Source organism: Hemitrygon akajei, chromosome 10, assembly GCF_048418815.1.
Source record: "Hemitrygon akajei chromosome 10, sHemAka1.3, whole genome shotgun sequence".
In the NCBI taxonomy this organism is placed as follows: Eukaryota; Metazoa; Chordata; class Chondrichthyes; order Myliobatiformes; family Dasyatidae; genus Hemitrygon; species Hemitrygon akajei.
Window position 1 is genome coordinate 38,981,747 of NC_133133.1, and position 27,382 is coordinate 39,009,128.

The following is a 27,382-nucleotide window of genomic DNA, read 5'->3' on the forward strand; positions in this document are numbered from 1 at the left end:
AATAATATTCTCCAAGTTTCTAAAATCTTTGATGTCCTTTTGAGGATATATATTCCTATTTTCTTCCCAATTCCTCCACTCATTCACTAATCTTTTTTCACACTGGTGATTAAGAGGTAATTTTAAAAAATGTGCACATTACTTATCCTAGGTATACTGTATCATGAGCAAATTACACAGCAAATAAAAGAACTAAGAGTAATTGAACTCACTGTTGTAGGAGATGAGGTGTAGCTTGACATGGTGCTGCAAGGCAACTTTCTAGAAGATCTTGCCAGTCTAAAGGACATGGAAATAAAAACAATTGCCACATACTCCTCTTGATTTTCTGACTTCGTGGAAGGCCCCTTACTCTTTTCCCTACACAGAAAAAGCATTGAAAAAGCAGAAAATGAAGTTACTTTTTATTACCGGTAATTTTCAGTTACCTAGATAAAGCTAGAACCAAAAATTCTATGAAGATTATAGTTCAGAACTGTTTGGACTTCTATTATATTAAAAGCAATATCTCTACAAGTTATTGTAGTATAGGAATTTAACAATGACTTTGCAAATTGTTGTAAAGACTACATTACATATTTCATGTGCCACTTTACTCATTGCCACTTGGGTTGCTACGCAACCGGTTACAGTTTGCTGACAAACCCATTTCCTCATGTAATTACATTCCATCAAAACCACTCCTAACTTTGCAATTTTTTTAGCAAACCAATTTTTTAACAACTCATGGCACTTTTATTGATTGTACTTTATTTTATTTCTATTTCATTTCTAAGGACCTCTATAATGATGTGGAGTCTTATCAAAGTTAAGTTTACAACTGTTAAGAGTGACAGAAAACCAGGGGATTTATAGAACTAAATTCACAAAACTATAAGCTTACAAAATAAAAATAAATCATAAAATTCAAATGTTGCTAATAATGGAAAAATGAAATATGTTGTTTTGATCCTTTTCAGCTTTACTTCAAATACATTTTTTCGTAGAAAAGAATACATTTCACATTCACTTCCATCAAACCCATATTTAAAAGACTGAGAAATTACATTCAGCCGTCATAATTTTTAAAGATCAACAGTACAATCAGGTGCATCACAAAATTCAACTCGACTTACTCACAGTGCTTGCCACTCCTAAGTTCCATTACACTGGAAACATTCTTCAGTGTCTCACTATGAGGGTTTGATTGACAAGTCAACTTAACAATTACTCAGTAACGTTAGTTATTGTAGCTGTTTATTAAAGAAGAACATTGCAGTTGAGCACAATACTCTTATGTACTGCACATGGGAGACATTGGATAGCTACTTTTCTGCTGCTAGGCTAGCTATAGCAATACATCTTCAGTATCTACAGTGGAATCCAGCAGTTTAGCCCAGATGGAGAATTACTGGTGTGCACAGCTCAGTTACATATACTGACTTTACAACAAAAATTAGAAAGTGAAGAAAAATCTAATACAGAATCCTGCATATTCTGTAATATAGTAAACTGAGAACACCAAAAGGCAAAACTAAAATCACTGATACTACAATCCTGAAGAATAGAAAATGAAAAATATTGGAATGGGAATGGGAAGTGCAATTAAAATGGGTGGCCACTGAGAGACCCCGCTTCCATTCCCATTCCGCTATGTCCACCCACGGTCTCCTCCACTGTCAGGATAAGGCCATACTTAGGTTGGAGGAACAACACCTTATATTCTGTTTCGGTAGCCTCCAACCTGATGGCATGAAGATCAACTTCCAAACATCCATTCCCCCACTTCACCATTTCCCATCCCTATGTCCCTTTCTCATGTTATCTCCTGGCCTGCCAATCACCTCCCTCTGATGCTTCCCCCCCACCCCCTCCAATTTCTTCTTTCTTCAATGGCTTTCTGTCTCTTTCACCAATCAACTTCCTAGCTCTTTGCTTCATTCCTCCCCCTCCAAGTTTCACCTATCACCTGCCATTTCTCTTTCCCTTCCCCCCAGCCTGCAAATCTACTCAGTTTTTTTTTCCTCCAGTCTTGCCGCAGGGTTTCATCCCAAAAAGTTGACTGTACTTTTTTTCCATAGCTGCTGCCTGGCCTGCTGAGTTCCCTTAGCATTTTGTGTGCGCTGCTCGAATTTCCAGTATCTGCAGATTTTCTCTTGTTTACAAGTTAAGTTCTCAAGAAGAAGTGGGTGGCAGAGCAAAGTGAATACCATCAAGGGAAAAAACTGATGACCCATATTATTAGGGGCTGTAAGATTCAAGCAAAAGTTAGTCCTAATGTACAAGCACAGAATACTGGGTATGGTTACAAGTTTAGACAGCTATCTGTGGGGAGGAGAGTGGGGCTGGCATTTCAAATCGATGATCTTTCATAAGAGCTTTTACTGCCTGGAGCATTGGCTCAGCTTTTTCTCTCTCTGCTGATGTCACCTGGTCCATTACGTATTTTCTGTTTCAGAAAATATTTATTAGTGTTTCAGAACTGGCAATTTCTGATGCAAATTCACTGATTTCAGAATCAGACTATTCATCATTGACATATGACATGAAATCTGCCACTTTGCAACAGAAGTACAGTATAAATGAAAACTAAATAAATAATGTAAAATAAAGGAATACTGGACTGTTCAGAAATCTGACGGTACTGGAGGAAGAAGCTCTTCCTAACTTTGAGTGTGGATCATCTGACTCCTGTGCCTGTGCCCTGTGCCCTAACAACATCCAGCCTTCCTGACGAAGGGTCTCGGCCCAAAACGTCGACAGTGCTTCTCCTTATAGATGCTGCCTGGCCTGCTGAGTTCCACCAGCGTTTTGTGTGTGTTGTTTGAATTTCCAGCATCTGCAGATTTCCTCGTGTTTACTCTTTGGTGACATATCAGGTCTGCTCAAACTCATAAAAGAGCAGAGCCACCAGCACACCTTCTTCATGACTGCATCAATGTGTTCGGCTCAGGATAAATCCTGAGATGTGGAATATGTAATATTAACTCTGCTTTTCTCCTTCCACAAATGATACATGCCCTGCTGGTGTTTCTAGATTTTAAGATTTCTAACCATTGCGATATTCTCTATCTCACTCTGCATGAGTGATTTTTGTATTTTTCTGTTCTTCCTTCAGATGGATTAGTTTCAATGAACAAGCTTGAAGGGCCAAGTGATCTACTCCTGCTCCTACTTTGTTTCCTCATCTATTCACACTATTGCCAATCTTGGCCATCTTCTCTTTATAGAGCATACAACAGTACAGCACATAAACAAGTCCTTCAGCCACAATGTCTGTGCTAAACATATCCCTCTGTGCTGCCTTTAGGGCAGTTATTTAGTTTATAATATTTTCGCTTAGTAATTTGTTAGCATTTTTTAGTTAAAGTTAGGACTGTTTAGTCAATTTATTCTTCTGTAATATATCGCGGCTGCGATGATGTCACATCCGGGTTCGTCACGTCTTGTGGGAAAATACCGGTTTGGGATAAACGCAAGGGTGGGGGTCGCTCACATGTGGCAGTCCAGCGCAGGCAGGTAGTTCTCTACGCACCAAAGACACAGTGAAAGCAATGCTGTAAGTCATTAGATAATCGATATGTTGAGTTAAAATGTTAACGCCGATTCTGTTAAAAGTAACGACGGTCGATAAGGTTTATGTTTTCGTTAGTTAAAGAGTCGGGATAGTTTGTATTGAAGTGTATTTAAAGCAGTCAATGGAGCAGCTAAATTCTGACTGTATGCTGCACTTTAATGTAATGTAGTTATTGTAGTTTTATCTTTGCAAGTATTCACAATGTAAATGTGATATTTAGAAGGAAACAAACACTGTACCAATCTTGTATTGTTTTATCAACAGTTTTCACCATACGTTAATGTGAAGAGTGAACAGTAAATGGTTAATCTTACTGCGACCTTGTTTTCATTGACTCCGGTTTATCTCGACGTTTACCTCGGCATTACATTACACTCGAGCGAGAACGTAACACCCTCCATTCCTTGCCTATGTGTGTCATAGACAGCTTCCACCATCCCCCACCCCCTCCATCAGCCATTCCAGCCACCCATCACTCTTGTTCTGCACATCTCATTTAAACTTGAAGCTCTCACCTTAAATGCACATCCTCTAGTATTTGACATTTCTGCCCTGAGAAAAGACTGTCCACCTAACTATGCCATTCAATCTTACAAGCTTCTGTTAGGTCTTTCCTCATCCTCTGTCACTACAGAGAATACAACCAAAGTTCGTCCAACCTCAGTTTTCACTTTACGACAGACATACATTTTCTCTTCCACCTCTTCACATTCTCAGCAATTTAAACACGCCTCATTTCATAGCCCTGATTCAAGGTGTTGAACCTGCAAATGTTGACTGTTTCTCTCCACAGATGGTGTCTGATCTAACATGTACTTCCAGTACTTTGCTTTCATAAAGTAACATACCTGCTTTTGCATTAGCTGCAAGTATCTCTGTGATCCATCCTGTAACATATTGTATCCTTAGTCCTGAAGAATCACAGCAATGTTTCAACTCAGTAAACAGCTTTTCTAGCAGTGCTGGCGTGAAATATCGAGAATGTAGGCACTTTAATAGAGGTTGCCAGAAACGACTGAAGGTTGAAGGAATTCCAGGATTTGACAAGTCCACAAATTCTCCTTCAAAACAAAAGTTCAACATTTTAGAGTTAAAGTAAGGATAATTTTCTTCATAAAGGAAAAGACATTTGGCTCATCTGGCCCATGGTGTCCCTGGCAGAAGAAACCCACCAGAACATGACCCTCTTGTATTTCCTGCAAGTTATAATCTCTCACATATTCAACATTTTCATACACTATCTACACTGGGATAATTTATAGCTCCAGTTAACATACCACTATATCTTTGCAAGAGAACTGGAGAGCCCAGGGAAAACCCATAGAGTGTCGGTGTCTAGTTGCATACAAATAGCACTCAAACACATTCTTATAAACATCAAATAGTACAAATTTAAAAGATTTTCTTCAAAATCATGCAATATATTCTTTCTAAAGGCATGAACATCAATAACAGATTAAGAAAAACTATTGTAGAATGTGTAGCAATAAATTACTCAATTCATGAATGCAAATATAAACATTTTGCCTCTCAGAAAGTCTAATTACTTTATATTTAATGTAACCACAACAATGGCAAATTGAGTAAAAGACATGGAGAGAAGCCTGACTGGCACTACATTACTGCAGCGTAAAAAGGACTAATAAATTATTCTAAAAATGAACTCTACTTCCATTGGACGTACAACTGAGTGCAAACAGCTTTATTAATATTGTTTTGTTACCTGGACACTCAATATTTAAAGATTTCAGCTGCTCCTCTGTGGGAATAAGGAATCCATCATCCAAGAGGACATCCACTACCATTTCCCTGTAAATGTTGGAGAAAACCATATTACAATTCTAGTGACCACTCAACCAAGATGTTTCTGTCTAGAAAGGAAGCACATAGTTTTAAAGCATAGACCAGTGGTGCTTATAAACTTATCCAAGTTAAACAATATAATACCACAAATTAGTAATTGATTTTACAACAGAAATTATGCAAATTTTCCATCATGTCCTGCAACCTTTTCAAAAAAGGCAGGATACTACTCACTTCATTCCATGCACAATATTAATATTCCAAGCAAATATTTTATTTTGTTTGTACACAGATGAAAGACCAATACCATAATACCTGATTCAAACATAAACAACATTCCAAAACTGAAGTGAAATTATACTATTTGCTTCCCAATAGTCAGCAGGAAATAAAAGAGCAATTCAAATCACAGACAAATCACCGGGAAGTATAAAAGGAATAGTATTGTAGTAGCAGATTTTGGCCTTTCCAGTATCAACTGTGGTGTGAGGGATTAGACGGGGGCGGAATTCTTAAAAATGGATCCTGGGGAGCACTTTGTGTCACTACGTAGATAGTTTGTATAGGGATGGAGTTAAGAAATGAAGTTGGCAAAGTGAATGACCATAACTTCAAATTTCAAAGTAAATTTATTATCTAAGTATGTATGTTACCATATGCTACCTTGAGATTAATTTTCTTGCAGGCATTTACAGGGAAAAATAAAGAACTATCATAAAATTTACAAAAAAGTACACATAAACAAAGACTGAGAAACAACCCACATGCAAACTGCAAATGTAAAAAAAGAGACGTTGTAAAGAATCCTTGAGAGAGAGTCTGTAGTGCACAGAATCATTTTGAAGCTGTAGTGAGTGAAGTTATCCACAATGGTTCACCAGTCTGATGGTTGTAGAGTAAGATCTCTTCCTCAGCCTGATAGTGTGAACCTAAGGCTCCTGTACATCCTGCCTCATGGTAGTAGTGAGAAGACAGCATGACCTGAATGGTGTAAGCTTATTGGTAAATATCAAAGTAGTTTTGTAATGGGATTAGGAAATTCCAAAAATTAAGTGCCTGAATTGGATGAAGGCCAAATTCAATATCATTACACAGGATACCTTCAGGTAAATTTCTTTTAAGTGGGAACTTCTTAAAAGTCAGGACCAATGTATTCCCCAGAAAGAGTGAAGTGCAAGGAAGTGATATACAGGGAACCCTGGATGTCAACAGAAAGAGGGTTTGATTTAAAAACATGGAAACTTTTAGCACATTAGGAAACTGAACACAGGGTAAGGCCTTTTGTGAGTACAGACATTGTGGATGGGAAATTTTGAAAAAAAGGAAATTAGGAGAGCAAAGAAGGGTCACTATACATCAGTCAGGTGACTGGAAGGAAAATGACATTATACGTATGTCAGGGGTAAGTTTTTTTATGCAGAGAGTGGTAAGTGCATGGAATGGGCTGCCAGCGGAAACAATAGGGTTTTTCAAGAGACCCCTGGATGGATTCATGGAGCTTAGTAAAATAGAGGGCTATGGGTAAGCCCAGGTAGTTCTAAGGTAAGGGCATGTTCCACCAGCAGAGGCGGGTGGGGGGGGGGGGGGGGGTGCAATAACAAAGGAAAATTATCAAGAGTTGAGAAACAGAGTGAGACTTATTAAGCATCAAAGAGACAAGCTGTGCTTAAAATAGCAGGTGAGGTCTGAAATGACTAATTTTCACCAAGGAGAAAGATACTGCAAATAGAAATATCAGTTGAGATGATAAGTTCTCAAAAATTTTATGATTAAAAAATATTAGATGTCTTAGCAGGTATAAAGGTGGATGAATTCCCATAGTCTGATAAGATGTATTAATTAACCACAACAAAATAATCATTAATTTTGCCACTCAGATGGGATATTTTTGTCTTTGATGTTGCTTGGTTTAATCTGCTAATCACCAACTTTGAAATACTTGTGAATTCAGTATCATTCAATGCAATTTATTCTGTGCATGCTGCTTAACATATCACTTAGTAAAAACAGTTGTAATAAATTCCAGTATGAAGATGCTGACCTTTTCAGATAGTTAAGTAACTTTAGATCAACTATATCCTGACCACATATCATAAGACAAGTGACAAAGTTTACCCTTGTTCCATTCCTCTACCCCTAATAATTTCCAAAATTTCTGATTTTCAATACCTATAACAAAACTAACATTTATGTCACAATCAAAACAAACACGGAAACTTCTAAATTAAAGTGGAAGTTCTCATCATTGAAGTTATCACCATACATGAAAGGAGTCTACTGACAGGAAGAATTGGATTAAAGACTATCTGATTAAAAGCAATATTAAAAAATTCAATACAACATTTTTAATGATTAAATCCATTGATCTACCTCAAAACATACGATCTACCATTTTCCCTTTTTTTAATATCTTTACCTTCATTACGTCCTATAAAACTGACAAAAATTCTTATAACCAAGTACACAAGTGCAAAAGTTCAAGCAATTAGAACTGCTTCAAAATATGTTAAATATGTCTGAAAGTCATAAGGTGGATGAACGTTACACTAATTCTCCACAGCAACTGACCTACAGCAAGATCATGTGTTTTTGGACAATGTTAACTGAAATTGGAATGCCTTGTGAACTCTTAACATACATTGAAACAGGTTAAACAAATAAAGATTTTAAACCCTCTTTTTCTCTAAGCTTCAAGATTTTGTTAATATTCATGGAATTTGTAAGTATAAAGTATGTAACGGGGGTTTTTTCTTTTTCTTTGTTACTGTGTATGTAATCAAAATGGCGTCTTTGTTTTGTTACAAGTAGGAATCCTGGCGCCTGAGTTAATAGTAGGAATGCTAGGTTCTTTGTTATGATAAGTGTTGGAAGCTTGTTTGGGACTATAAACTGATTGTTGGTGGGGGTTTTGGGGAGTCGGCGCGATGGAGTGAGAGAGAGAGGACGGGGTGCTGGAAGCTGGGCGACGGTACGGACCCCGAGCGGGGGTCCCCGGCCCAAGGTTTTCGGTGAGGAGAGGAGACGGAGACAGAGGAGTGTGGAGCGACTGGTCGACCACCGTGGGGGTCCCAGGAGGCGGGTCGAGGAGTTCGGAGGGGATCGAATACCAGAAGACTTCAGTAATTGAGCTCCAACGATTGTGCACGAAGTGGTTTGGACTTTGATAAGTTTGGCGCCTTTTCTTTTTTTTCTCTTATTCATATATACTGTATCGTTAGTAATCGCTTAGTTATAGTACTCTTTATAAATTGTACTCATTTAATCGCATAAGGTGTACTGTCTGTTTTTGGGCGAGGCGGGGACATCACACAGCATCCACACCAGCTGATTACCCAGTTGGCGGGATCGAAGGCTGCTCCCCCTAGACTAGAACGAGTTTGAGCGATGCCTGAGGTGACCCAGGGGTTACAAGTAGAAAACTTGAATTTATGATCAAAGATGTATTTAGACCAAACTATTCTTTATCACCAATATTGCAATTATTTCCTTTACCTGGCAAGTCCCTATCTTAAAGGTAATGCACCAGGTGACTAATAAAATGGGATTCCCCAGATAACAAACAAATTCAATCTAAATTTTCCTTAAGTTCCATAAGTCATAAAGAAAATCCATGCTGCAACAAACAAAAACCATTACATTATGCATATTACCCTCTGGCAATTTGAAGTTTTAAGGAGTTCAAAGGTTTCAAAACAAAACGGAAAAGGAAGTATTGCCATCACACATGCATCAAAGTCAGTGGTTAGCTTTTTTTTCCATTTGATCATACTAAGATACAAAATGAAACAATAAGGGGGAATGCCGTGACTAAGCAAATGTTAAAACAGACATTTCAACTCTGCTAAACCAGTACATTTTTTCCCTCCAACTACAGTTAAGCACAGTGTCAGCATTTGATCAGTAGCACTTCTGTTAAGAGCTGGTGGTAAGGGGCAAAATATCTGAGATGAACTAAAAGTTTAACATAAGCATTCACTATTCATATTAGCCCTAATCATAACCGAAAGCAGCAATACAGAAACAGACCCTTTGGCCCAACAATTCCATGGCAACCACAGCATCCTCCATGCTAGTCCCAGTTGCCCAAGTTCAGTCCTAACCTTTTCCTCTTTAAGTAACTATCCAAATATCTCTCAGATGTTGCAATTCTACATACCTTGACCACTTCCTCTGGCAGGTCACTCCAGCTACTCATCACCCTCTATGTAAGAACTTACCTCTCAGGTATCTTTAAAATATTGCCCCTCTTACCTTGTATCTAGGCTCTCTAGTCTTAGACTCCTCAACCCTGGGGAGAAAATACTACACCACCCACTTTGTCCATATCCTTCATGACTTTATGAACTTTTATGAATTTAGCTCTCATTCTATGCTCTAAGGAATAATGATCCAGCCCTCTAATCATGACAGCATATCATAAATTTCTTCTGCACCCACTCCAGCGTGACAACATATTTCCCATAAGAGGGTGACCAAAATCGATACATAATACTCCATAAGTGCAGCCTCACCAGCAACATATATAACTGCAACAACCCAACTCCTAAACTGGATGCCCTGTATGACAAAAGCTTTTACTTTTACTATTGTCTACTTTAGTGGTCACCAACCCGTCGATCTCGATCGACTGGTCGATCTTTGAGACTTTCCCAGTAGATCCTGAAAAAAATGTAAATAAATACACAAATACTGTTGAGAGATTGTTTCCGGGTTGCGGGGATTTCGTTCCGTTCTTTCTGCCCAGTGCACATGCGCATAGGTCCTCCGCACTACACAGTGTACTTCAGTGATCCCCAACAACCAGGCTGCGAGGAAACAATATGAGTCAGTTGCACCTTTCCTCATTCCCTGTCACAGCCACTGTTGATCTTTAACCCATGCGAGGTCATCAGTCGCCTAAATGCGCGGACGGCGAGAACCGCCGATGCTACTGGCCCAGAGCGTGGCCGGCGGGAAGTGCCGATGCTACTGGCCCGGAGCGTGGCCGGCAGGAAGTGCCGATGCTACTGGCCCAGAGCGTGGCCGGCAGGAAGTGCCGATGCTACTGGCCCGGAGCGTGGCCGGCGGGAAGTGCCGATGCTACTGGCCCAGAGCGTGGCCGGCAGGAAGTGCCGATGCTACTGGCCCGGAGCGTGGCCGGCGGGAAGTGCCGATGCTACTGGCCCGGAGCGTGGCCGGCGGGAAGTGCCGATGCTACTGGCCCGGAGCGTGGCCGGCAGGAAGACCCGATGCTACTGGCCCGGAGCGTGGCCGGCGGGAAGTGCCGGTGCTACTGGCCCGGAGCGTGGCCGGCGGGAAGTGCCGATGCTACTGGCCCGGAGCGTGGCCGGCGGGAAGTGCCGGTGCTACTGGCCCGGAGCGTGGCCGGCGGGAAGTGCCGGTGCTACTGGCCCGGAGCGTGGCCGGCGGGAAGTGCCGATGCTACTGGCCCGGAGCGTGGCCGGCGGGAAGTGCCGGTGCTACTGGCCCGGAGCGTGGCCGGCGGGAAGTGCCGGTGCTACTGGCCCGGAGCGTGGCCGGCGGGAAGTGCCGATGCTACTGGCCCGGAGCGTGGCCGGCGGGAAGTGCCAGTGCTACTGGCCCGGAGCGTGGCCGGCGGGAAGTGCCGATGCTACTGGCCCGGAGCGTGGCCGGCGGGAAGTGCCGATGCTACTGGCTCAGAGCGTGGCCGGCGGGAAGTGCCGATGCTACTGGCCCGGAGCGTGGCCGGCGGGAAGTGCCGATGCTACTGGCCCGGAGCGTGGCCGGCGGGAAGTGCCGATGCTACTGGCCCGGAGCGTGGCCGGCGGGAAGACCCGATGCTACTGGTCCGGAGCGTGGCCGGCGGGAAGTGCCGATGCTACTGGCCCAGAGCGTGGCCGGCGGGAAGTGCCGATGCTACTGGCCCGGAGCGTGGCCGGCGGGAAGTGCCGATGCTACTGGCCCGGAGTGTGGCCAGCGGGAAGTGCCGGTGCTACTGGCCCGGAGCGTGGCCGGCGAGAAGTGCCGTTGCTACTGGCCCGGAGCGTGGCTGGCGGGAAGTGCCGATGCTACTGGTCCGGAGCGCGGACAGATGGGCACCGCCTCTGAACCTGTTTAGAACACCGAATGTTCGTGGGGAATCTGGTGCTAAAATATTCGCACACGACCTAATTCGAGCTCAAGGTTTCATAGGTATCAGAGCAGCTACCTCGCTGCGATCTGCTGAAGCAAGCTTTTGTCGGTTGATAGATCCTACAAAGGGGGTGGGCGCGGGCCTGTCGCTCTCCTCACTCGGTTTGCCGCTCTGTCTGGACTGCGACCGCCGCGGCCCTGACCTCGTCCTCTCACCCCACCCACGACCAGCCGCACCTGGCCAGGTGGCCGGCAGGCAGAGGCTGGAGTTTGGGCCTGGAGGCTGTCTAATGAGGCAATGAAGCCCTGAAAACTGCTTCAGTACCTTGAGTCCCAGCACCCTGCACTTAAAGACGAACCCGTTGAGTTTTATCAGCAGAAAAAACGTTAGCAGGGTGGCACAGCAGCTAAGTGCCAAGAGCCGTGAAGGTCTTGTTTAACAACACCCCCCCCCCCCTCCAGTCAGCCAGTCCGCAAGAATATTGTCAATATTAAACCGGTCCACGGTGCAAAAAAGGGTGGGTACCCCTGGTGCTTATGCATTATTTCTACTCCCGGGTTGCGGGATTTTACTTCCGGTCTTTTCTGCCCCAGTGCACGTGCGTGTAACTAATCAATCTGGAGTCGATCTCACCTTTCACTAAAGCCAAGATAGTGGATCTTGGGCTTAAAAAGGTTGGTGACCACTAGTCTACTTGTATGGCCCTTTTCAGCGAACTGTGAACTTGAATGACAAGGTCCCTCTCATCACTGACCTCTATTCTCTATATAGGTCCTACTATTGTTTAATTATCCAAAATGTATCACATCACACTTATCCAAGTTGAAATCTATTTGATAAAAACACAAAATGCTGGCAAAACTCAGCAGGCCAAACAGCATCTATGGGAGGAGGTAGTGACGACGTTTCGGGCCAAAACATCATCACTACTTCCTCCCATAGATGTTGTTTGGCCTGCTGAGTTCTGCCAGCATTTTGTGTTTTTATTTATTTCCAGCATCTGCACATTCACTCATGTTGCCTTTGAAATCGATTTGTATTGCTTAGCCCATCTTCTTAACTGTTCAAAATCTCTTTGCAATTCATTGCAACCTGCTTCACTATCAACTATTATCAGCATATTTATTAATCGTGCAGAGCACATTTATTCTTTACTTATGCAAATGATTGAGATGTAACAGAGGTTCCAGCACTGGCCCCTGCGTCACCCACTAGTCACAAGGCTCCAGCAAAAGAATCAACCTTCAACCATCGCCCTCTGTTTCCTATCATCAATCTTCCTCGCTAGCTCCCCCTGAATCCCAAATGATCTAGTCTTCTAGATCAGCCTGCCATGCGGAAACTTGTCAAAGGTTGTACACAGACAACGTTCACCCTCCAACCTTCACCTGTTCCCTTAGTTACATTTTCAAAAAAAGGTTCAACAGACACGACCTCCAATGCACAAAACCATGCTGCCTAATCCTAATCAGACCTTGACTATCTAAATGACGGCTGATCTCGTCCCTAACAATTCAGTCTGGTAACTTCACTACAACTGAAGTCAGGCTCACCTGCCTGTAATTCCTTAGTCTGTCCTTGCTACATTTCTTGAAAAGAAAAACATCAGTCATCTAGAACTTCATCAGTGGCAATCAATATCCCCATTCCTCATCTTCTGTACAACTCAGAACTAATTAATTTATTTATCGTTAACAGTGTGGAACAGGCTCTTCTGGCACAACAAACTGCACCAACCAGCAATCTACCAATTTAACACTAGCTTACTCACCGGACAATTTACAATGACCTATTAACTTACTAATGTCTTTTGTCTGCGGGAGGAAACCTACACAGTCACAGGGAGAACACACAGACAGCGCTGGAATTGAACTCCGAACTCCAATTAATTAGCTTTCTCCTTTTTCCAGGTCTGATTAAGTGTTCTTGAACTGATATTTTAACTTTTTTTTATATTCTGTAGCTGAACAGCCCAGTGATTTTCAGATATTGTTCCATTTGAGTTAACTTCCTGTCTATCACTGGACTTAGACTTAATTTTAATTAAGTCTTAAAGTTCCCCAACTGGCAGAGAAATGCAATTTTTTCACCTGCATTTTCCATGGGTTGTTTAGTGGAAGTGTCATATAGTATGTCAGTGTGGGCCATGCATTCCAGTGATTAATAAAGGATGAAGTCCCTTGTTCCCCACTGAACCCAAATCCCATGTCTGAATCTGAGACCACACCTGACACACGTTTCTGTTAATGGCACTCCCTCAAGTGGTCAATCTGTGTCAATGTAATTTTCATTGGGTGACAAAAGAACTGCTCTTACTTTCTCAAAGAGTAACCAGGTACATGCAAGTAAAAATATTTCTGGTACGTCCTTGTAAGACAATACACATGCCTCCCCACAATATCCTTATCTTCAACACAGAAGATTGTCTTCAGTTTAAATGTAGAGTGACAATATACTTTTTAAAATTAACCTTACCACAGTCTTGTTTTTAATAGTACCTGTTTTCACAAGCATGCTTTTTAACTTGCGATAAAATCCATTCAACTTCAGATGGAAGGGTATTCCAAAGCGTCTTTGATTTGGAAACTAAGTTCTGTTCTGTTAAAACCTATGGAATAGAATCACACAATTCAACAGTAAGATTCAAGTTCTCTTAACTACCTGTAAATTGTTACTTTGGCAGGTGAAAAGTGATGACGTTCTCTGCTCTAACAATAAAAATTACCTCATTCACAAACAAGCAATAATTGGTCATCAGATGGCACACAAAATGAGGGTAATACCCATCTGCTTTGAAAGTTGAAATATAGATATTGGAACACCATAATAGACAGCAGCCTTTCTTCCAATTAAAGCAAAACTTACATAATCTGACACATTTGGAAGAGCCAGACTTGTAAATTTTTGGTCTATTGGATGCTACTCACTAATATCAAACAACTTTCATTTCATATTTTGCACAAGAGAATAATTATCCTGCAAATTTAAACAGTGTGAAACATAAACACAGTTCAATTTTTCTATTGTCTGTATTCTGTTAGTAATTTTTTTAATAGATATAGATATATACACTGTATTTGTTATATATTCTCGTATACATTAATAAAAATACTGAACAAGAAACATACAAACACTCTGACCTCAACCCTGGCTCAAGCCACAAACAAAACCCACATTCTGGACCCCAATGCTTACCACTGTAAGTACTACTGGCTCATTCTTGACTACCTAGTGAGCTAGATACCAGACTATGAGCTTCTCTGGAAGATCAAATGCTGTATACCAAGCAGTATGCCACACTTACGAAATGGCATTGCAACACTTTACACAGAATATTTCAGTTTAAGATGGTGCTGGTGATGCATAGCAACCACTTGGGGGCAACAAACAAAATTACTAACTACTTTATTAATCGCATTTTTTCTAGAAAACAATCAAGCAATCAATAGCCTGTAACTTCCCTTTCAGAGTTGAGCTTTTGAAACGCCTGTATGACATGGCATTTTTGAGGTGCTAACTGAAGTCTCGAAAGTGCAGGACAGGTGTGGCATGGTGTGTACAGGCTGAATTGAGGCAACAGGGCCCAAGCCTGAGAGTGGGGAATGAGCCAATGTTTACCCATTGCTGGTGCAGACTTGGACGCGATTCAGTGCAGCAGAACCGAGGGAAGACGGAGTCAAGGCAGCAGGGCCCAGGCCCAAGAGAGAGGAAAGACCTGAGGTTTGATCGATTTAAGCACCTGGCTGAATCGAAAAGGTTGGGTACTGGCCGAATCAAGGTGGCAGGACCCACACCCAAGAAAGTATTAAAGCTGCAGGGCCTGGGTCCAAGAGCAAGGAATGACCCAAGATTTGATTGAGTTAAGTGATGGGCCAAATCAAAGTAGCGGGGCCCAGGTCCAAAAGTGTATTTAACCGGCAGGGTCCGGGTGTGAGAGTGAGGAACTACCAGAGGTTTGGACGATTTAGAGAACAGATCGGCTTGAAAAGGTCAACGTATCGGGCCAGGCTGCTCAGCTTGCTGCTCTGCACAGTTTACTCGTCTCTGCAACTAATAGGCTCCTAAATCGATTCCAATGAGGAAAGCCCTCGTGGCTGTGGACTCACTTCTGTGAACATCAGTTTGGAATATTATTTGCTTACTTTTACTGCTTGCACAATTTACTTTTTTTCTACATAATGGGTACTTGACTTTTTTTAAAAAAGTGTTCTATTAGTTTTATTTGTATTGGGGCTGGCTGTAAGATTAATCTCAAGGTTGTATATAGTATACATACCTTGATAATAAATGTACTTTGAACTTTAAAAGGAAACAAGTAATTGATTATGGATTTTTAAAAGCATAACTTCTGAACCCAAGCATAGAAAATAAACTCTGGCATATTTAGTGGGACACAGCAGGGCTTATTACTCTGCTGCGATGCCATTATTTGAATAAACTCAACATTCTCTGCCCAGAATTGAGCAGCTACACAGCTGAAATATTAGATCATTTGCTTGTGCTCTCCTTTATTAGAAGAGAGGAAATGAAACGCCAAAGGTTTACAATAATTCTCAAGCTGCAAGAATGGTATCTCAATGCATAATGCATTATGCTATTTAGATATATTTTAACAATTATCTACAGCTACCAACTTCTTCCGATGCAGGTTTCAACTAGGGAGAAAAAATCTGCTTTTTGGATAACTACTTAAAGTGGCAATGGATGTGCCAGTGGGGTCAGTGTTGGTAACCTTATCACGTGTCGATTATATGACTGATTTAGTGTGAATACACAAAGCTTGATCAGTAAGTTTTATGGAATAGCACACAGTAAGGACGTGCAGATGAAATTGAGGAAGGTTACTGTAGATTATTGAGGTGGGAGAGTGGTGTGGATCTTGATCAGTCAGAGAAGGAGTGGCAAATGGATTTCAAAATGGATGTGAGGTGATGCATTTTGGAAAGTCAAACCAGCGTATGACATGTATTGTGAATGGTAGGACACTAGGGAGTGTAATGGAACAGAGGGACTTTGGAATTGCAGTTTGTTGAAAACAGTATCACAAGTAGACAGGATGATTATAGAAAAAAGACAAGTCCATTAAGACACTGGAGCAGAATTAGGCCATTCAGCCCATTGAGTCTGCTCCACTATTCCATCATGGCTGATCCCAGATCCCACTCAACCCCATACACCCGCCTTCTCGCCATATCCTTTGATGCCGACCGATCAGGACACAATTAACTTCCGCTTTAAATATATGCACGGGCTTGGCCTCCACCACAGTCTGTAGCAGAGCATTCCAGACTTACTACTCTCTGGCTAAAAAAAATTCTCCTTACCTCTGTTCTAAAGGGTCACCCCTCAATTTTGAGGCCCCTCTAGTTCTGGATATCCCCCACCTTTGGAAACATCTTCTCTTTATCCACCCTATCTAGTCCTTTCAACATTTGATAGGTTTCAATGAGATCTCACCCCCACAAAATTCTTCTAAATTCCGATGAGTACAGGCCCAAAGTTGCCAAATGCTCCTCATATGTTAATCTCTTCATTTCTGGAATCATCCTCATGAACCTCTTCTGAACTCTCTCCAATGACAGTCTATGTTTCAAGCCTACACTGGTGAACGTACTGCCCTTTTCTACGCTACATTACCGACTGTATTGGTGCTGCTTCCTGCACCCATGCTGAAATAGTCAATTCCATCCACTTTGTCTCCAACTTCCACCATGGCCTCAAATGTGACACTTCCCTTCCCTTTCTCAATCACACTGTCTCCATCTCTAGAGACAACTTATCCACTAGAGTCTATCATAAATCAACAGATTCTCACAGCTACCTGGACTATACCTCGTCCCACCCTACTGCTTGTAGAAAAGCTATGTCCTCTTTCAGTTCCTCCATCTCATCTACTCTTAGGATGAGGCTTTTCATTCCGGAATGTTGGGAGATGCCCCCCATTTTCAAAGAAAAGGGCTTCCCTACTTCCATCATCAACGCTGCCCTCAACCACATCTCTTCCATTTCACGCACGTATGCTCTTACCCCATCCTCCCGCTGCACTACCAGGGATATTGTCCTCACCTACCACCCCACCAGCCTCCACGGCTAGGACATAATTCTCCGAAACTTCTGACACCCCCAACTGGATCCCGCCACTCTTCCCACACACCACCCCCCCACTTTCTGCAGGGAGTGCTCCCCACACGACTCCCTTGTTCATTCATCCCTCCCCACCGATCTCCCACCCGGCACTTAACCTTGCAAGCGGAGCAAGTGCTACATCTGCCCCAATATCTCCTCCCTCACTACCGATCAGGGCCCTAAACAGTCCTTCCTGGTGAGGCAACACTTCACCTATGAGTCTTTTGGGATCAGATACTGTGTTTGGTGCTCCCAGTGTGGCCTCTTTAATATCAACCAGATGTTGATTGGGAGCCATTTCAGTCCTGGGAAAAAGTCTCTGACTATCCTCATAATCAATGCCTCTCATCATCTTATACACCTCTATCAGGTCACTTCTCATCCTCTGTCACTCCATGAAGGAAAGGCCAAGTTCACTCAACCTATTCTTGTAAGGCATGCTCCCCAATCCAGGCAACATCCCTGTAAATCTCCTCTGCACCCTTTCTATAGTTTTCACATCCTTCCTGTAGTGAGGTGACCAGAACTGAGCACAGTACTCCAAGTGGGTTCTGACCAGGGTCCTATATAGCTCTAACGTTACCTCTCGTCTCTTGAATTCAATCCCACGGGTGACGAAGGCCAATGCACTGTATGCCTCTGGTCCTGGAGACTTATCCAACTTGATGATTTCCAAAAGCTCTAGCACATCCTCTTTCTTAATGTCTATATGCTCAAGCTTTTCAATCTACTGTAGGTGATCTCTACAACTGCCAAGATCCTTTTCCATAGTGAATACTGAAGCAAAGTATTCACTAAGTATCTTTGCTATCTCCTCTCTGGTTCCATACACACTTTTCTACTGTCACTCTTGATTGGTCCTATTCTCTCACATCATATCCTCTTGCTCTTCACATACTTGTTGAAGGCCTTGGGGGTTTCCTTAATCCTGCTTGCCAAGGCCTTCTTATGGCCCCTTCTGGCTCTCCTAATTTCATTCTCAAGCTTCTTCCTGCTAGCCTTATAATCTTCTAGATCTGTATCATTACCTAGTTTTTTTGAACCTTTCGTAAGCTTTTCTTTGCTTCTTGACTAGATTTACAACAGCATTTGTACACCATGGTTCCTGTATCCTACCATCCTTTTCCTGTCTCACTGGAATGTACTTATGCAGAATGCCACGCAAATTTAGATGCCCTGAACATTTACGCCGTACATTTCCTTGAGAACATTTGTTCCCAATTTATGCTTCCAAGTTCTTGCCTGATAACTTCATATTTCCTCTTACTCTGATTAAACATTTTTCTAATTTGTCTGTTCCTATCCCTCTCCAATACTATAGTAAAGGAGGTAGAATTGTGATCACTATCTCCAAAATGCTCTCCCACTGAGAGATCTGACACCTGACCAGGTTAATTTCCCAATACCAGATCAAGTACAGCCTCTCCTCTTGTAGGCTTTTCTACATATTGTGTCAGGAAACCTTCCTGAATACACCTAACAAACTCACCCCATCTAAACCCTTCGCTCTAGGGAGATGCCAATCAATATTTGGGAAATTAAAAATTGCACCATGACAACCCTGTTATTATTACACCTTTCCAGAATCTGTCTCCTTATCTGCTCCTCTATGTCCCTGTTACTAATGGGTGGTCTATAAAAAAGACCCAGTAGAGTTATTGACCCCTTCCTGTTTCTTTCAATATTTTTTATTAGCTTCTGCATAAAGGAATAGAGTACAAGAAGACATATATTATAAGTCAAAAGAAAAAATGAAATAGCATCAAATACATTGTATTAAAATACAGTTACAATCACAAAACCCTGTACAGGTATTCATAAAAATTAAATTAAATTGTAATATTGAAATATAATAATTTTGTTGTACAGAAAAGAATCTAAACCCACTACCAAGGTCAGAGCTGTTAAGAAAAGCAACAAAAAAGGGGAAAAACCCTTATCATATAATAAAATATATTATTAGCCATCAACTGTACTTTTACAACAAATCAAAGGTTTTGAAAATAACTCAAAAATGGTCCCCACAATGTATAAAAGTCTTGGCTAGATTCAAAAACTGAACATCGGATCTTCTCTAAATTTAAGCATGGCACATAACATCCTATAACCATTGAGCATGAGTAGTTGGAACAGCATCCTTCCATTTAAGCAAGAGCGCCCTCCTAGCTATAAGAGAAGTAAAAGCCAAAATATGCAAATGAGGGTGTCTGCAATATAAAGTCTTTTCCTCCAACAATACAGGCAGTTCCTGGGCTACGAACGAGTTCCATTCCTGAGTCCGTCTTTAAGTCAGATTTGTACGTAAATCGGAACAAGTACATCCCGTATTATTTAGCGTCAGTTAGTCAAACATTTGTCTTAATTTATAGTATATATTTTACCTTTTTATGCATATAAAACACCTAAGAAACATATGTATTCCAATAATTAAACCACTGCATTGCTTAGTAATAATTATAGCTTTCATCAGGGCAGGGCCTTTCACATGCTTCATTATTCTCACTTTATCCTTAAAAATTGTTCCGATCGTTGACCGACTGTAGACTAACGCTTTTCTAATGACCGATGGCGTTTCACCTCTTTCCGATCGCTTTAATATTTCCACTTTATTTTCAATGGCGATCACTTCCCATCAACAGAACAGAAACACTGCGGGCAGCGGATTCCAAGCTGTGCCGGCTCCCGAGGTCCGCTGGGTCCTAAGGACCACCGCACTGAATTCCCCACGTCCGAAAGCCCATCACACTGAGACAAGTTAAATGGGACAAGTGGGGGCTGTGCTGGGTTTGGGTATTTGATCCTCCACAATATTCTGCGTGGGAATTTAAACTGGAGGTGGCAGAACTTACAGGAAATGTATATAATTGAAATGCAGAAAGTCTCGAATTTGTAAATAATGAAAAAAAAGTTTTGGGTAAATTATATTTAGCTGACAGTTGCTCAAACGAAAGAAGACTTTCTCCAACAAACAAATCCTGGAAGTATTTAATACCCAATCTACCCCATTCTTTAAAAACTGAATCGGTCATCGAAGGTTTAAAAAAAAGTTAAAACAAATGGGACTAGACAAAGAAAACCTCAATAAACCAAAGAATTTCCTAAATTGTACCCAGATCCTCAAAGTACGTTTAACTATCACATTTTCAGTTAGTTTACTAAAAGATAAAGGGAGTGAGGATCCAAGCAGAGAAATAATAGAAAATTTATTAACAGAGTTAGCTTCTAAAGAGACCCATATCGGACAGTCCTCATGGTTAATATAATACGTCCAAAACGTAAGATTTCGTATACTGACTGCCCAATAATAAAACCTTAAATCTGGTAAAGCTAAACTTCCATTCTTCTTAGATTTTTCAAGATGACCTTTATTTAGTCGAGAATGTTTTTTCCATATACAAGGAGAAATAATAGAATCAAGAGAATCAAAAAAAAGATTTAGGATTAAAAACAGGTAATGCCTGAAAAAGTTATACAAATTTAGGTAAAATGTTCATTTTAATAGAGTTGATTCGGCCAATCAAGGATAACGAAAAAGGTGACCAATTTGATAGTGTCCTTTTTACAAAATTCAGTAAGGTAAGAAAATTTTCATTAAATAGGTGTTTATAATTCTTAGTAACTGTTACACCCAAATAGGTAAAATGATTTTTTACAATTTTAAAAGGAAGGTTAGTATTAATTGATGACAAATTATTCAGAGTAAAAAGTTCACTCTTATGTAAATTCAGTTTGTATCCTAAAAACTGGCTAAAACAAGAAAGTAGAGAAAGCGCAGGAGTGAAGTCAAGTGAATGGCGAGGAGTAATGTTGAGTGAAGTCTCGACATTAGAAATAAAAAGCAATAGATCATCAGCATAAAACAAAACTTTATGAACAGTCCCTCTCCTTAGAATACCAGTAATATCATTAGATTCTCGAAAAGCAATGGCTAGGGGTTCGAAGGCCAAATCAAAGAGCTTAGGGGACAACCTTGTCTAGTTCCACATTGAAGTTTAAAAGGTTTGGAATACTGAAAATTAGTAAGGACCCTGGCAGAAGGAGATCGATACAGTAATTTAATCCATTGAATAAAATCAGGCCCAAAATAAAATTTTTCTGAAGTTTTAAATAAATAATTCCATCCAACCCAATCAAAAGCCTCCTCAGCGTCCAAAGAAATCACACATTCCGATACCCCCTGAAAAAGGGAATAAATAACATTTAATAAATGATGAATATTAAAGTTGGAATATCAATTTTTAATAAATCCCATCTGATCATCAGAAATGATAGATGGTAAAATATTTTCAATTCTATGGGCCAAAACTTTAGATAGGATTTTAGTATCAACATTAAGTAAAGAAATTGGTCTGTATGAAGAGCATTCGGTTGGGTTCTTATTCTTTATGAGAATAAGCAAAATAGAAACTTTATAAAAATATTGTGGCAACCTACTCAGCTTACAGGAGTCTGAAAAAATTACACATAAATGAGGTATAAGCAGTGAGGAAAAAGCCTTATCAAATTCTGCAGAAAATCTATCAAGACCCGGAGCCTTCCCCGAGTGCAAGAAACTTACAGCCTCGACAATTTCCTCACATAAAATAGGTTGATCTGTTTTCGTTTATCAACAGAAAGTGTAGGAATGTTTAATTGATCTAAAAATTATTCATTATAGTGTTATCTTTGGGAGGGTCAGAACTATAAAGTTTAGAATAAAATTCTTTAAAAATATTGTTTATTTCTAAACGGTCAGTTGTCCTATCACCATTAGCGTTACAAATTTCTTTAATTTGTCATTTAGCTATGAAGGTTTTTAATTGATTAGCCAATAATTTACCTGTTTTGTCTCCATGGATATAAAATTGACTTTTATCTTTTAAAAGTTGAGTTTCAATTGGATATGTTAGAAGACGATCGTATTTAGTTTGAATTTCAACATGCTTTTTATATAAAGCAGGATCTGGAACCAAGGCTTATTTTTGATCTAATTGTTTTAACTGATTAGCTAACTCAATCCTCTCTTTATTAGCTTTTTTCTTGACACTTGTAGTATAGAAAATAATCTGACCTCTAATAAAAGCTTTAAAGGCATCCCATCTAAAAGACTAGAAGTCTCTTCCAAAGTATTCTCTTCAAAAAAAATAATTTATCTCTCCAGAAATTTTAAGAAATATTTATCAGATAACAAAGTTAAATTAAAACACCAAGATCTGTTTATTTGAGGAAGACTAGGGAGATTTAAAGATAAAAGCATGATTCTGGAGCATGATCTGAAACAGCAATTTCTTTGTATTCACAGGATCGAACTAAAGGAATCATTTAATTATCAATAAAAAAAGTAAGCAATCCTGGAATACGTATGATGGACATGAGAGAAAAATGAACACTCCCTATCTAGTGGATGTAAGAAATGCCATACATCAACAATACCGCATTTCATTAAAAAAGATAGAATAAACAAAGTTGATTTATTAAGTAAAAAGCACAAAATGCTGGCAGAACTCAGCAGGCCAGACAGCATCTATGGGAGGAGGTAATAACGACATTTCAGACCAAAACCCTGATGAAGGGTTTCAGCCCGAAACGTCGTTATTACCTCCTCCCATAGTTGCTGTCTGGCCTGCTGAGTTCTGCCAGCATTTTGTGTTTTTTATTTATTTCCAGCATCTGCAGATTCACTCGTGTTGCCTTTGATTTATTAAGTGTCGCTGTTTTAAAGGATGTCCTATCTAAAACTGGATCTAACCAACAATTAAAATCGCCTCCCATCAACAATGAGTAAAGGCTCAAATCTGGCAAAAATGAAAAAAAAATGCCCAAAAGATCCTGGAACATCTGTAGTCAGACCATACAGATTGGCAAATACCATTAATTTATTATCTAATTTTCCTGACACTACTTTTTTATTGAACAAAGGGAACTGTATTATCCATAAAAATCAAAACTCCACTAGATTTAGCCTGTAAAGAGGAGTAAAAATGTAGTCCTTCCCATCTACCGAAAAGACGCAAGTTATCATAATTACGTACATGTGTTTCTTGTAAAAAAAAATTGGGGCCTGAAGTTTTTTTAATACAGATGGCCCCCGTTTTTCGAACGTTCGCTTTACAACAGCTCGCTGTTACTTAAGACCTACATTAGTACCTGTTTTCGCTAACCAAAGAGGATTTTCGCTTTTACGAAAAAAAGACGCCCGCTTTATACGTGTGTTTACCCCGAGAAAGACTACCATGACCATGAAGCCTTGTGCGGGCAGTTGTGTGCGCATGCGTGTACGTGCCAATTTTTTCCCCCTCCAAATCGATTTTGGCTCGCTGTCTCCCCAATTTTGTTAAGTGAAACTACACCATACATACGATATTTCTACTTTATATAGGCTGTATATTTATATCATTCCTGCTTTTACTATATGTTTGGGTTATTTTAGGTTTTATGTATTATTTGGTTTGACTTGGTAGGTTATTTTTTGAGTCTGGGAACGTTCAAAAATTTTTCCCATATAAGTTAATGGTAATTGCTTCTTCGCTTTACAACATTTCGGCTTACAAAAGGTTTCACAGGAACACTCTACCTTCGGATAGAAGGGGAAACCTGTACAGGCAAAAATCTTATTCCGCTTCACAGGGTGATTTAATCTCTTCACGTTAAGACTGAGTAAGTTAATAGTATGACCCTTTATTAATACTATTTAATAGAGAAATTAAAGTAATAACCAGTAAAATGAACATTAAAACCAAATAACAAGCCTTGAAATATGGTAACCAAGCAACAGATTTGGCTAACATCCCAAAACAGCTCCCAGATAAAGAACACCCCCCTCCCCCCCGCAAAGTCAGAAGGCCAGCCAAAAGAAGGCTGGCAGCTACAACTAATGACATCACCCTCCCAAAACAGCCTGCTGAATGACTCCTAATTCCAAAGTCAACTATATTCCAAGCTAGACTAAATAACGGCCAAAAAAGGCTTAGTCCTCATAACAAGGACACAAATAGATTATTACAGTTTCAAAACCATAGAATGAAAAATACCCAAACTAAGCCATATTGATAAAAAAAACTCAAGAAAAGTGTATGAAATAATTTTTAAAAACTTATCAAAATTCATAACATAATTACACTCGGTATCAAGTCATTACAATCTGTTCTCTAAGTAAAGCATTTAAATCACAAGGAAGTTTAGCTGCGAAGGTTCACCAAAAGTAAGAGAAGCAATTATTCATATATTTCATACAGTCAAACCATTGACTTTAAAAAATCCCAGGCTTCTCCACTCGAGCGAAACCATTCTTTAGAACTATCTTGCAGAGTGATTCTAAGATGAGCAGGATAACAAAGAGACAGCTTTAAACCTTTGTTAAGAAGTTCCAACATAACCTCTTTGAATTTAGCATGTTCATTCATGACCTCGGGTGAAAAATCCTCGACAATCCTGATCTTCTGACTGGCACATGTTCAGGGAGGCTGCAACTGATAGCAACTCTACCAACTTAGAGGAGTACACGGCATCAGTGACTAGCTACATCAGCAAGTGCATTGATGACGTTACTTTGTCCAAGACCATCACTATACACGCTAACCAGAAACCATGGATGATCGCGGAGGTGCGTGCGCTGCTGAGGTCCCACAACTCCGCCTTCAGAGCAGGCAACAAGGCAGCTCTAACAACAGCAAGGGCCAAACTGTCCCGAGCCATCAGAGGGGCAAAGTGTGCACACGCCCAGCGAATCCACAGCCACTTCCAGGACAGTGGTGACACGTGGTGCATGTGGAAGGGCATCCAGGACATCACCAATTACAGGACAACATCACCTGTCTGTGCGAGTGATGCCTCCCTCCCAGATGCGCTGAATAACTTCTATGCCCGTTTTGAGGCGGAAAATGATGTGGCGGCGAGGAAGTCCACCCCCCCCCCCCCTTACAAATGACCAGGTGCTGTGCCTCACCGTGGCCGACGTGAGAAGAACCCTGTGCAGGGTCAACCCACAGAAGGCTGCTAGTCCAGACAACATTCTTGGTAGAGTGCTCAGAGGATGTGCAGACCAGCAGCAATGTTCTCACTGACATCTTCAACATCTCCCTGAGCAGTGCCACCATTCCAACGTGCTTCAAGGCCGCCACCATCATCCCCATGACGAAGAAGTCTTCAGTGTCCTGCCTCAATGACTACCGTCCCGTTGCACTCACGTCCATCATCATGAAGTGTTTCAAAAGGCTCATCAAGACCCTGCTGCCCCCCTCAGTGGAGCCCCTGCAGTTTGCGAACCATCCTAACTGCTCAACAGACGACACCATTGCCATCACCCTCCACCTGGCCCTAACCCACCTGGACAAAAAAGACATGTACGTTTGAACACTGTTCATAGACTTCAGTTCAGCATTCAACATCTGCAACTGGATCCTAGACTTCCTGTCTAGGAGACCTCAGTCAGTCCGGATCGGGAGCAGCAACTCCAACACTATCACATTGAGCACGGGGACCGCCCCCCCAGGACTGTGCGCTCAGTCCACTGCTGTTCACTCTGCTGACCCATGACTGTACTGCAACACACAGCTCAAACCACATCTTCAAGTTCACCGATGACACGACCGTGGTGGGTCTCATCAGCAAGAACAACGAGTCAGCTTAGAGAGGAGGTGCGGCAGCTAACGGACTGGTGCAGAGCCAACAACCTGTCTCTGAATGTGAACAAATCAAAAGAGATGGTTGTTGACTTCAGGAGGGCATGGAGCGACCACTCCCCACTGAGCATTGATGGCTCCTTGGTATAGGTCGTTAAGAGCACCAAATTTCTTGGTGTTCACCTGGAGGAGAATCTCACCTGATCCCTCAACACCAGCTCCATAGCAAAGAAAGCACAGCAGCGTCTCTACTTTCTGCAAAGGCTGAGTAAAGTCCATCTCCCAACCCGCATCCTCATCACATTCTACAGGGGTTGTACTGAGAGCATCCTGAGCAGCTGCATCAATGCCTGGTTCGGAAATTGCACCATCTCAGATCACAAGACCTTGCAGCGGATAGTGAGGTCAGCTGAGAAGATCATCGGGGTCTCTCTTCCCACCATTACAGACATTTACACTACACGCTGCATTCGCAAAGCAAACAGCATTATGAAAGACCACACGCACCCCTCATACAATCTCTTCTCCCTCCTGCTTTCTGGGAAAAGGCACCAAAGCATTCGGGTTCTCACAACCAGACTATTTAACAGTTTCTTCCCCCAAGCCATCAGACTGCTCAATACCCAGAGCCTGGACTGACACCTTACTGCCCTAATGTCCTGTTTATTATTTATTGTAATGCCTGCACTGTTTTGTGCACTTTATGTAGTCCTGGGTAGGTCTGTAGTCTAGTGTAGTTTCTTTTTTCTCTGTGTTGTTTTTTAAGTAGTTCAGTCTAGTTTTTGTAGTGTGTCATGTAACACCATGGTCCTGAAAAACTGTCTCATTTTTACTATGTACTGTACATATCAGTTATGGTCAAAATGACAATAAAAGTGACTTGACTTGACGTCAACCATTCCTCTTCGACGAGATTCACGAATTAAACGATCCTTTGTTTGAAATTCATGGAAACAAATTACTGATTTGGGCTTGGCTCCCAGAAGTGGTCTTGGGACAGGCGATCTATGAGCTCGATCGATCATAGGTGCAGACAGTAAAATTTTAGGAAATAATTGTAACAAAAAGCTAGCAAAGAATTCAGTAGGATGATCACCTTCCGCTAACTTTTCAAGACCCAGAATTCGTAGGTTATTTCTTCTGCTTCTGTTTTCTAAATCGATAATCTTCTGTCTTAATTTCTCATTAGATTTAGATTGCTGT

General features: G+C 41.1%; 1 protein-coding gene across 1 annotated transcript in view; it reads right to left on the reverse strand.

The window, feature by feature from the left end:
• The window catches only part of las1l (LAS1 like ribosome biogenesis factor), a 70,939-nt gene that overhangs the window by 15,766 nt on the left and 27,791 nt on the right, over positions 1 to 27,382 (reverse strand). Inside the window, exons 7-10 of the mRNA XM_073058057.1 lie at positions 13,952 to 14,061; positions 5,280 to 5,365; positions 4,405 to 4,617; positions 213 to 360 (exon numbers count right to left, since the gene is read on the reverse strand). Coding sequence (XP_072914158.1) covers positions 213 to 360; positions 4,405 to 4,617; positions 5,280 to 5,365; positions 13,952 to 14,061 — 557 coding nt within the window. The remainder of the gene's footprint in view (positions 1 to 212; positions 361 to 4,404; positions 4,618 to 5,279; positions 5,366 to 13,951; positions 14,062 to 27,382) is intronic.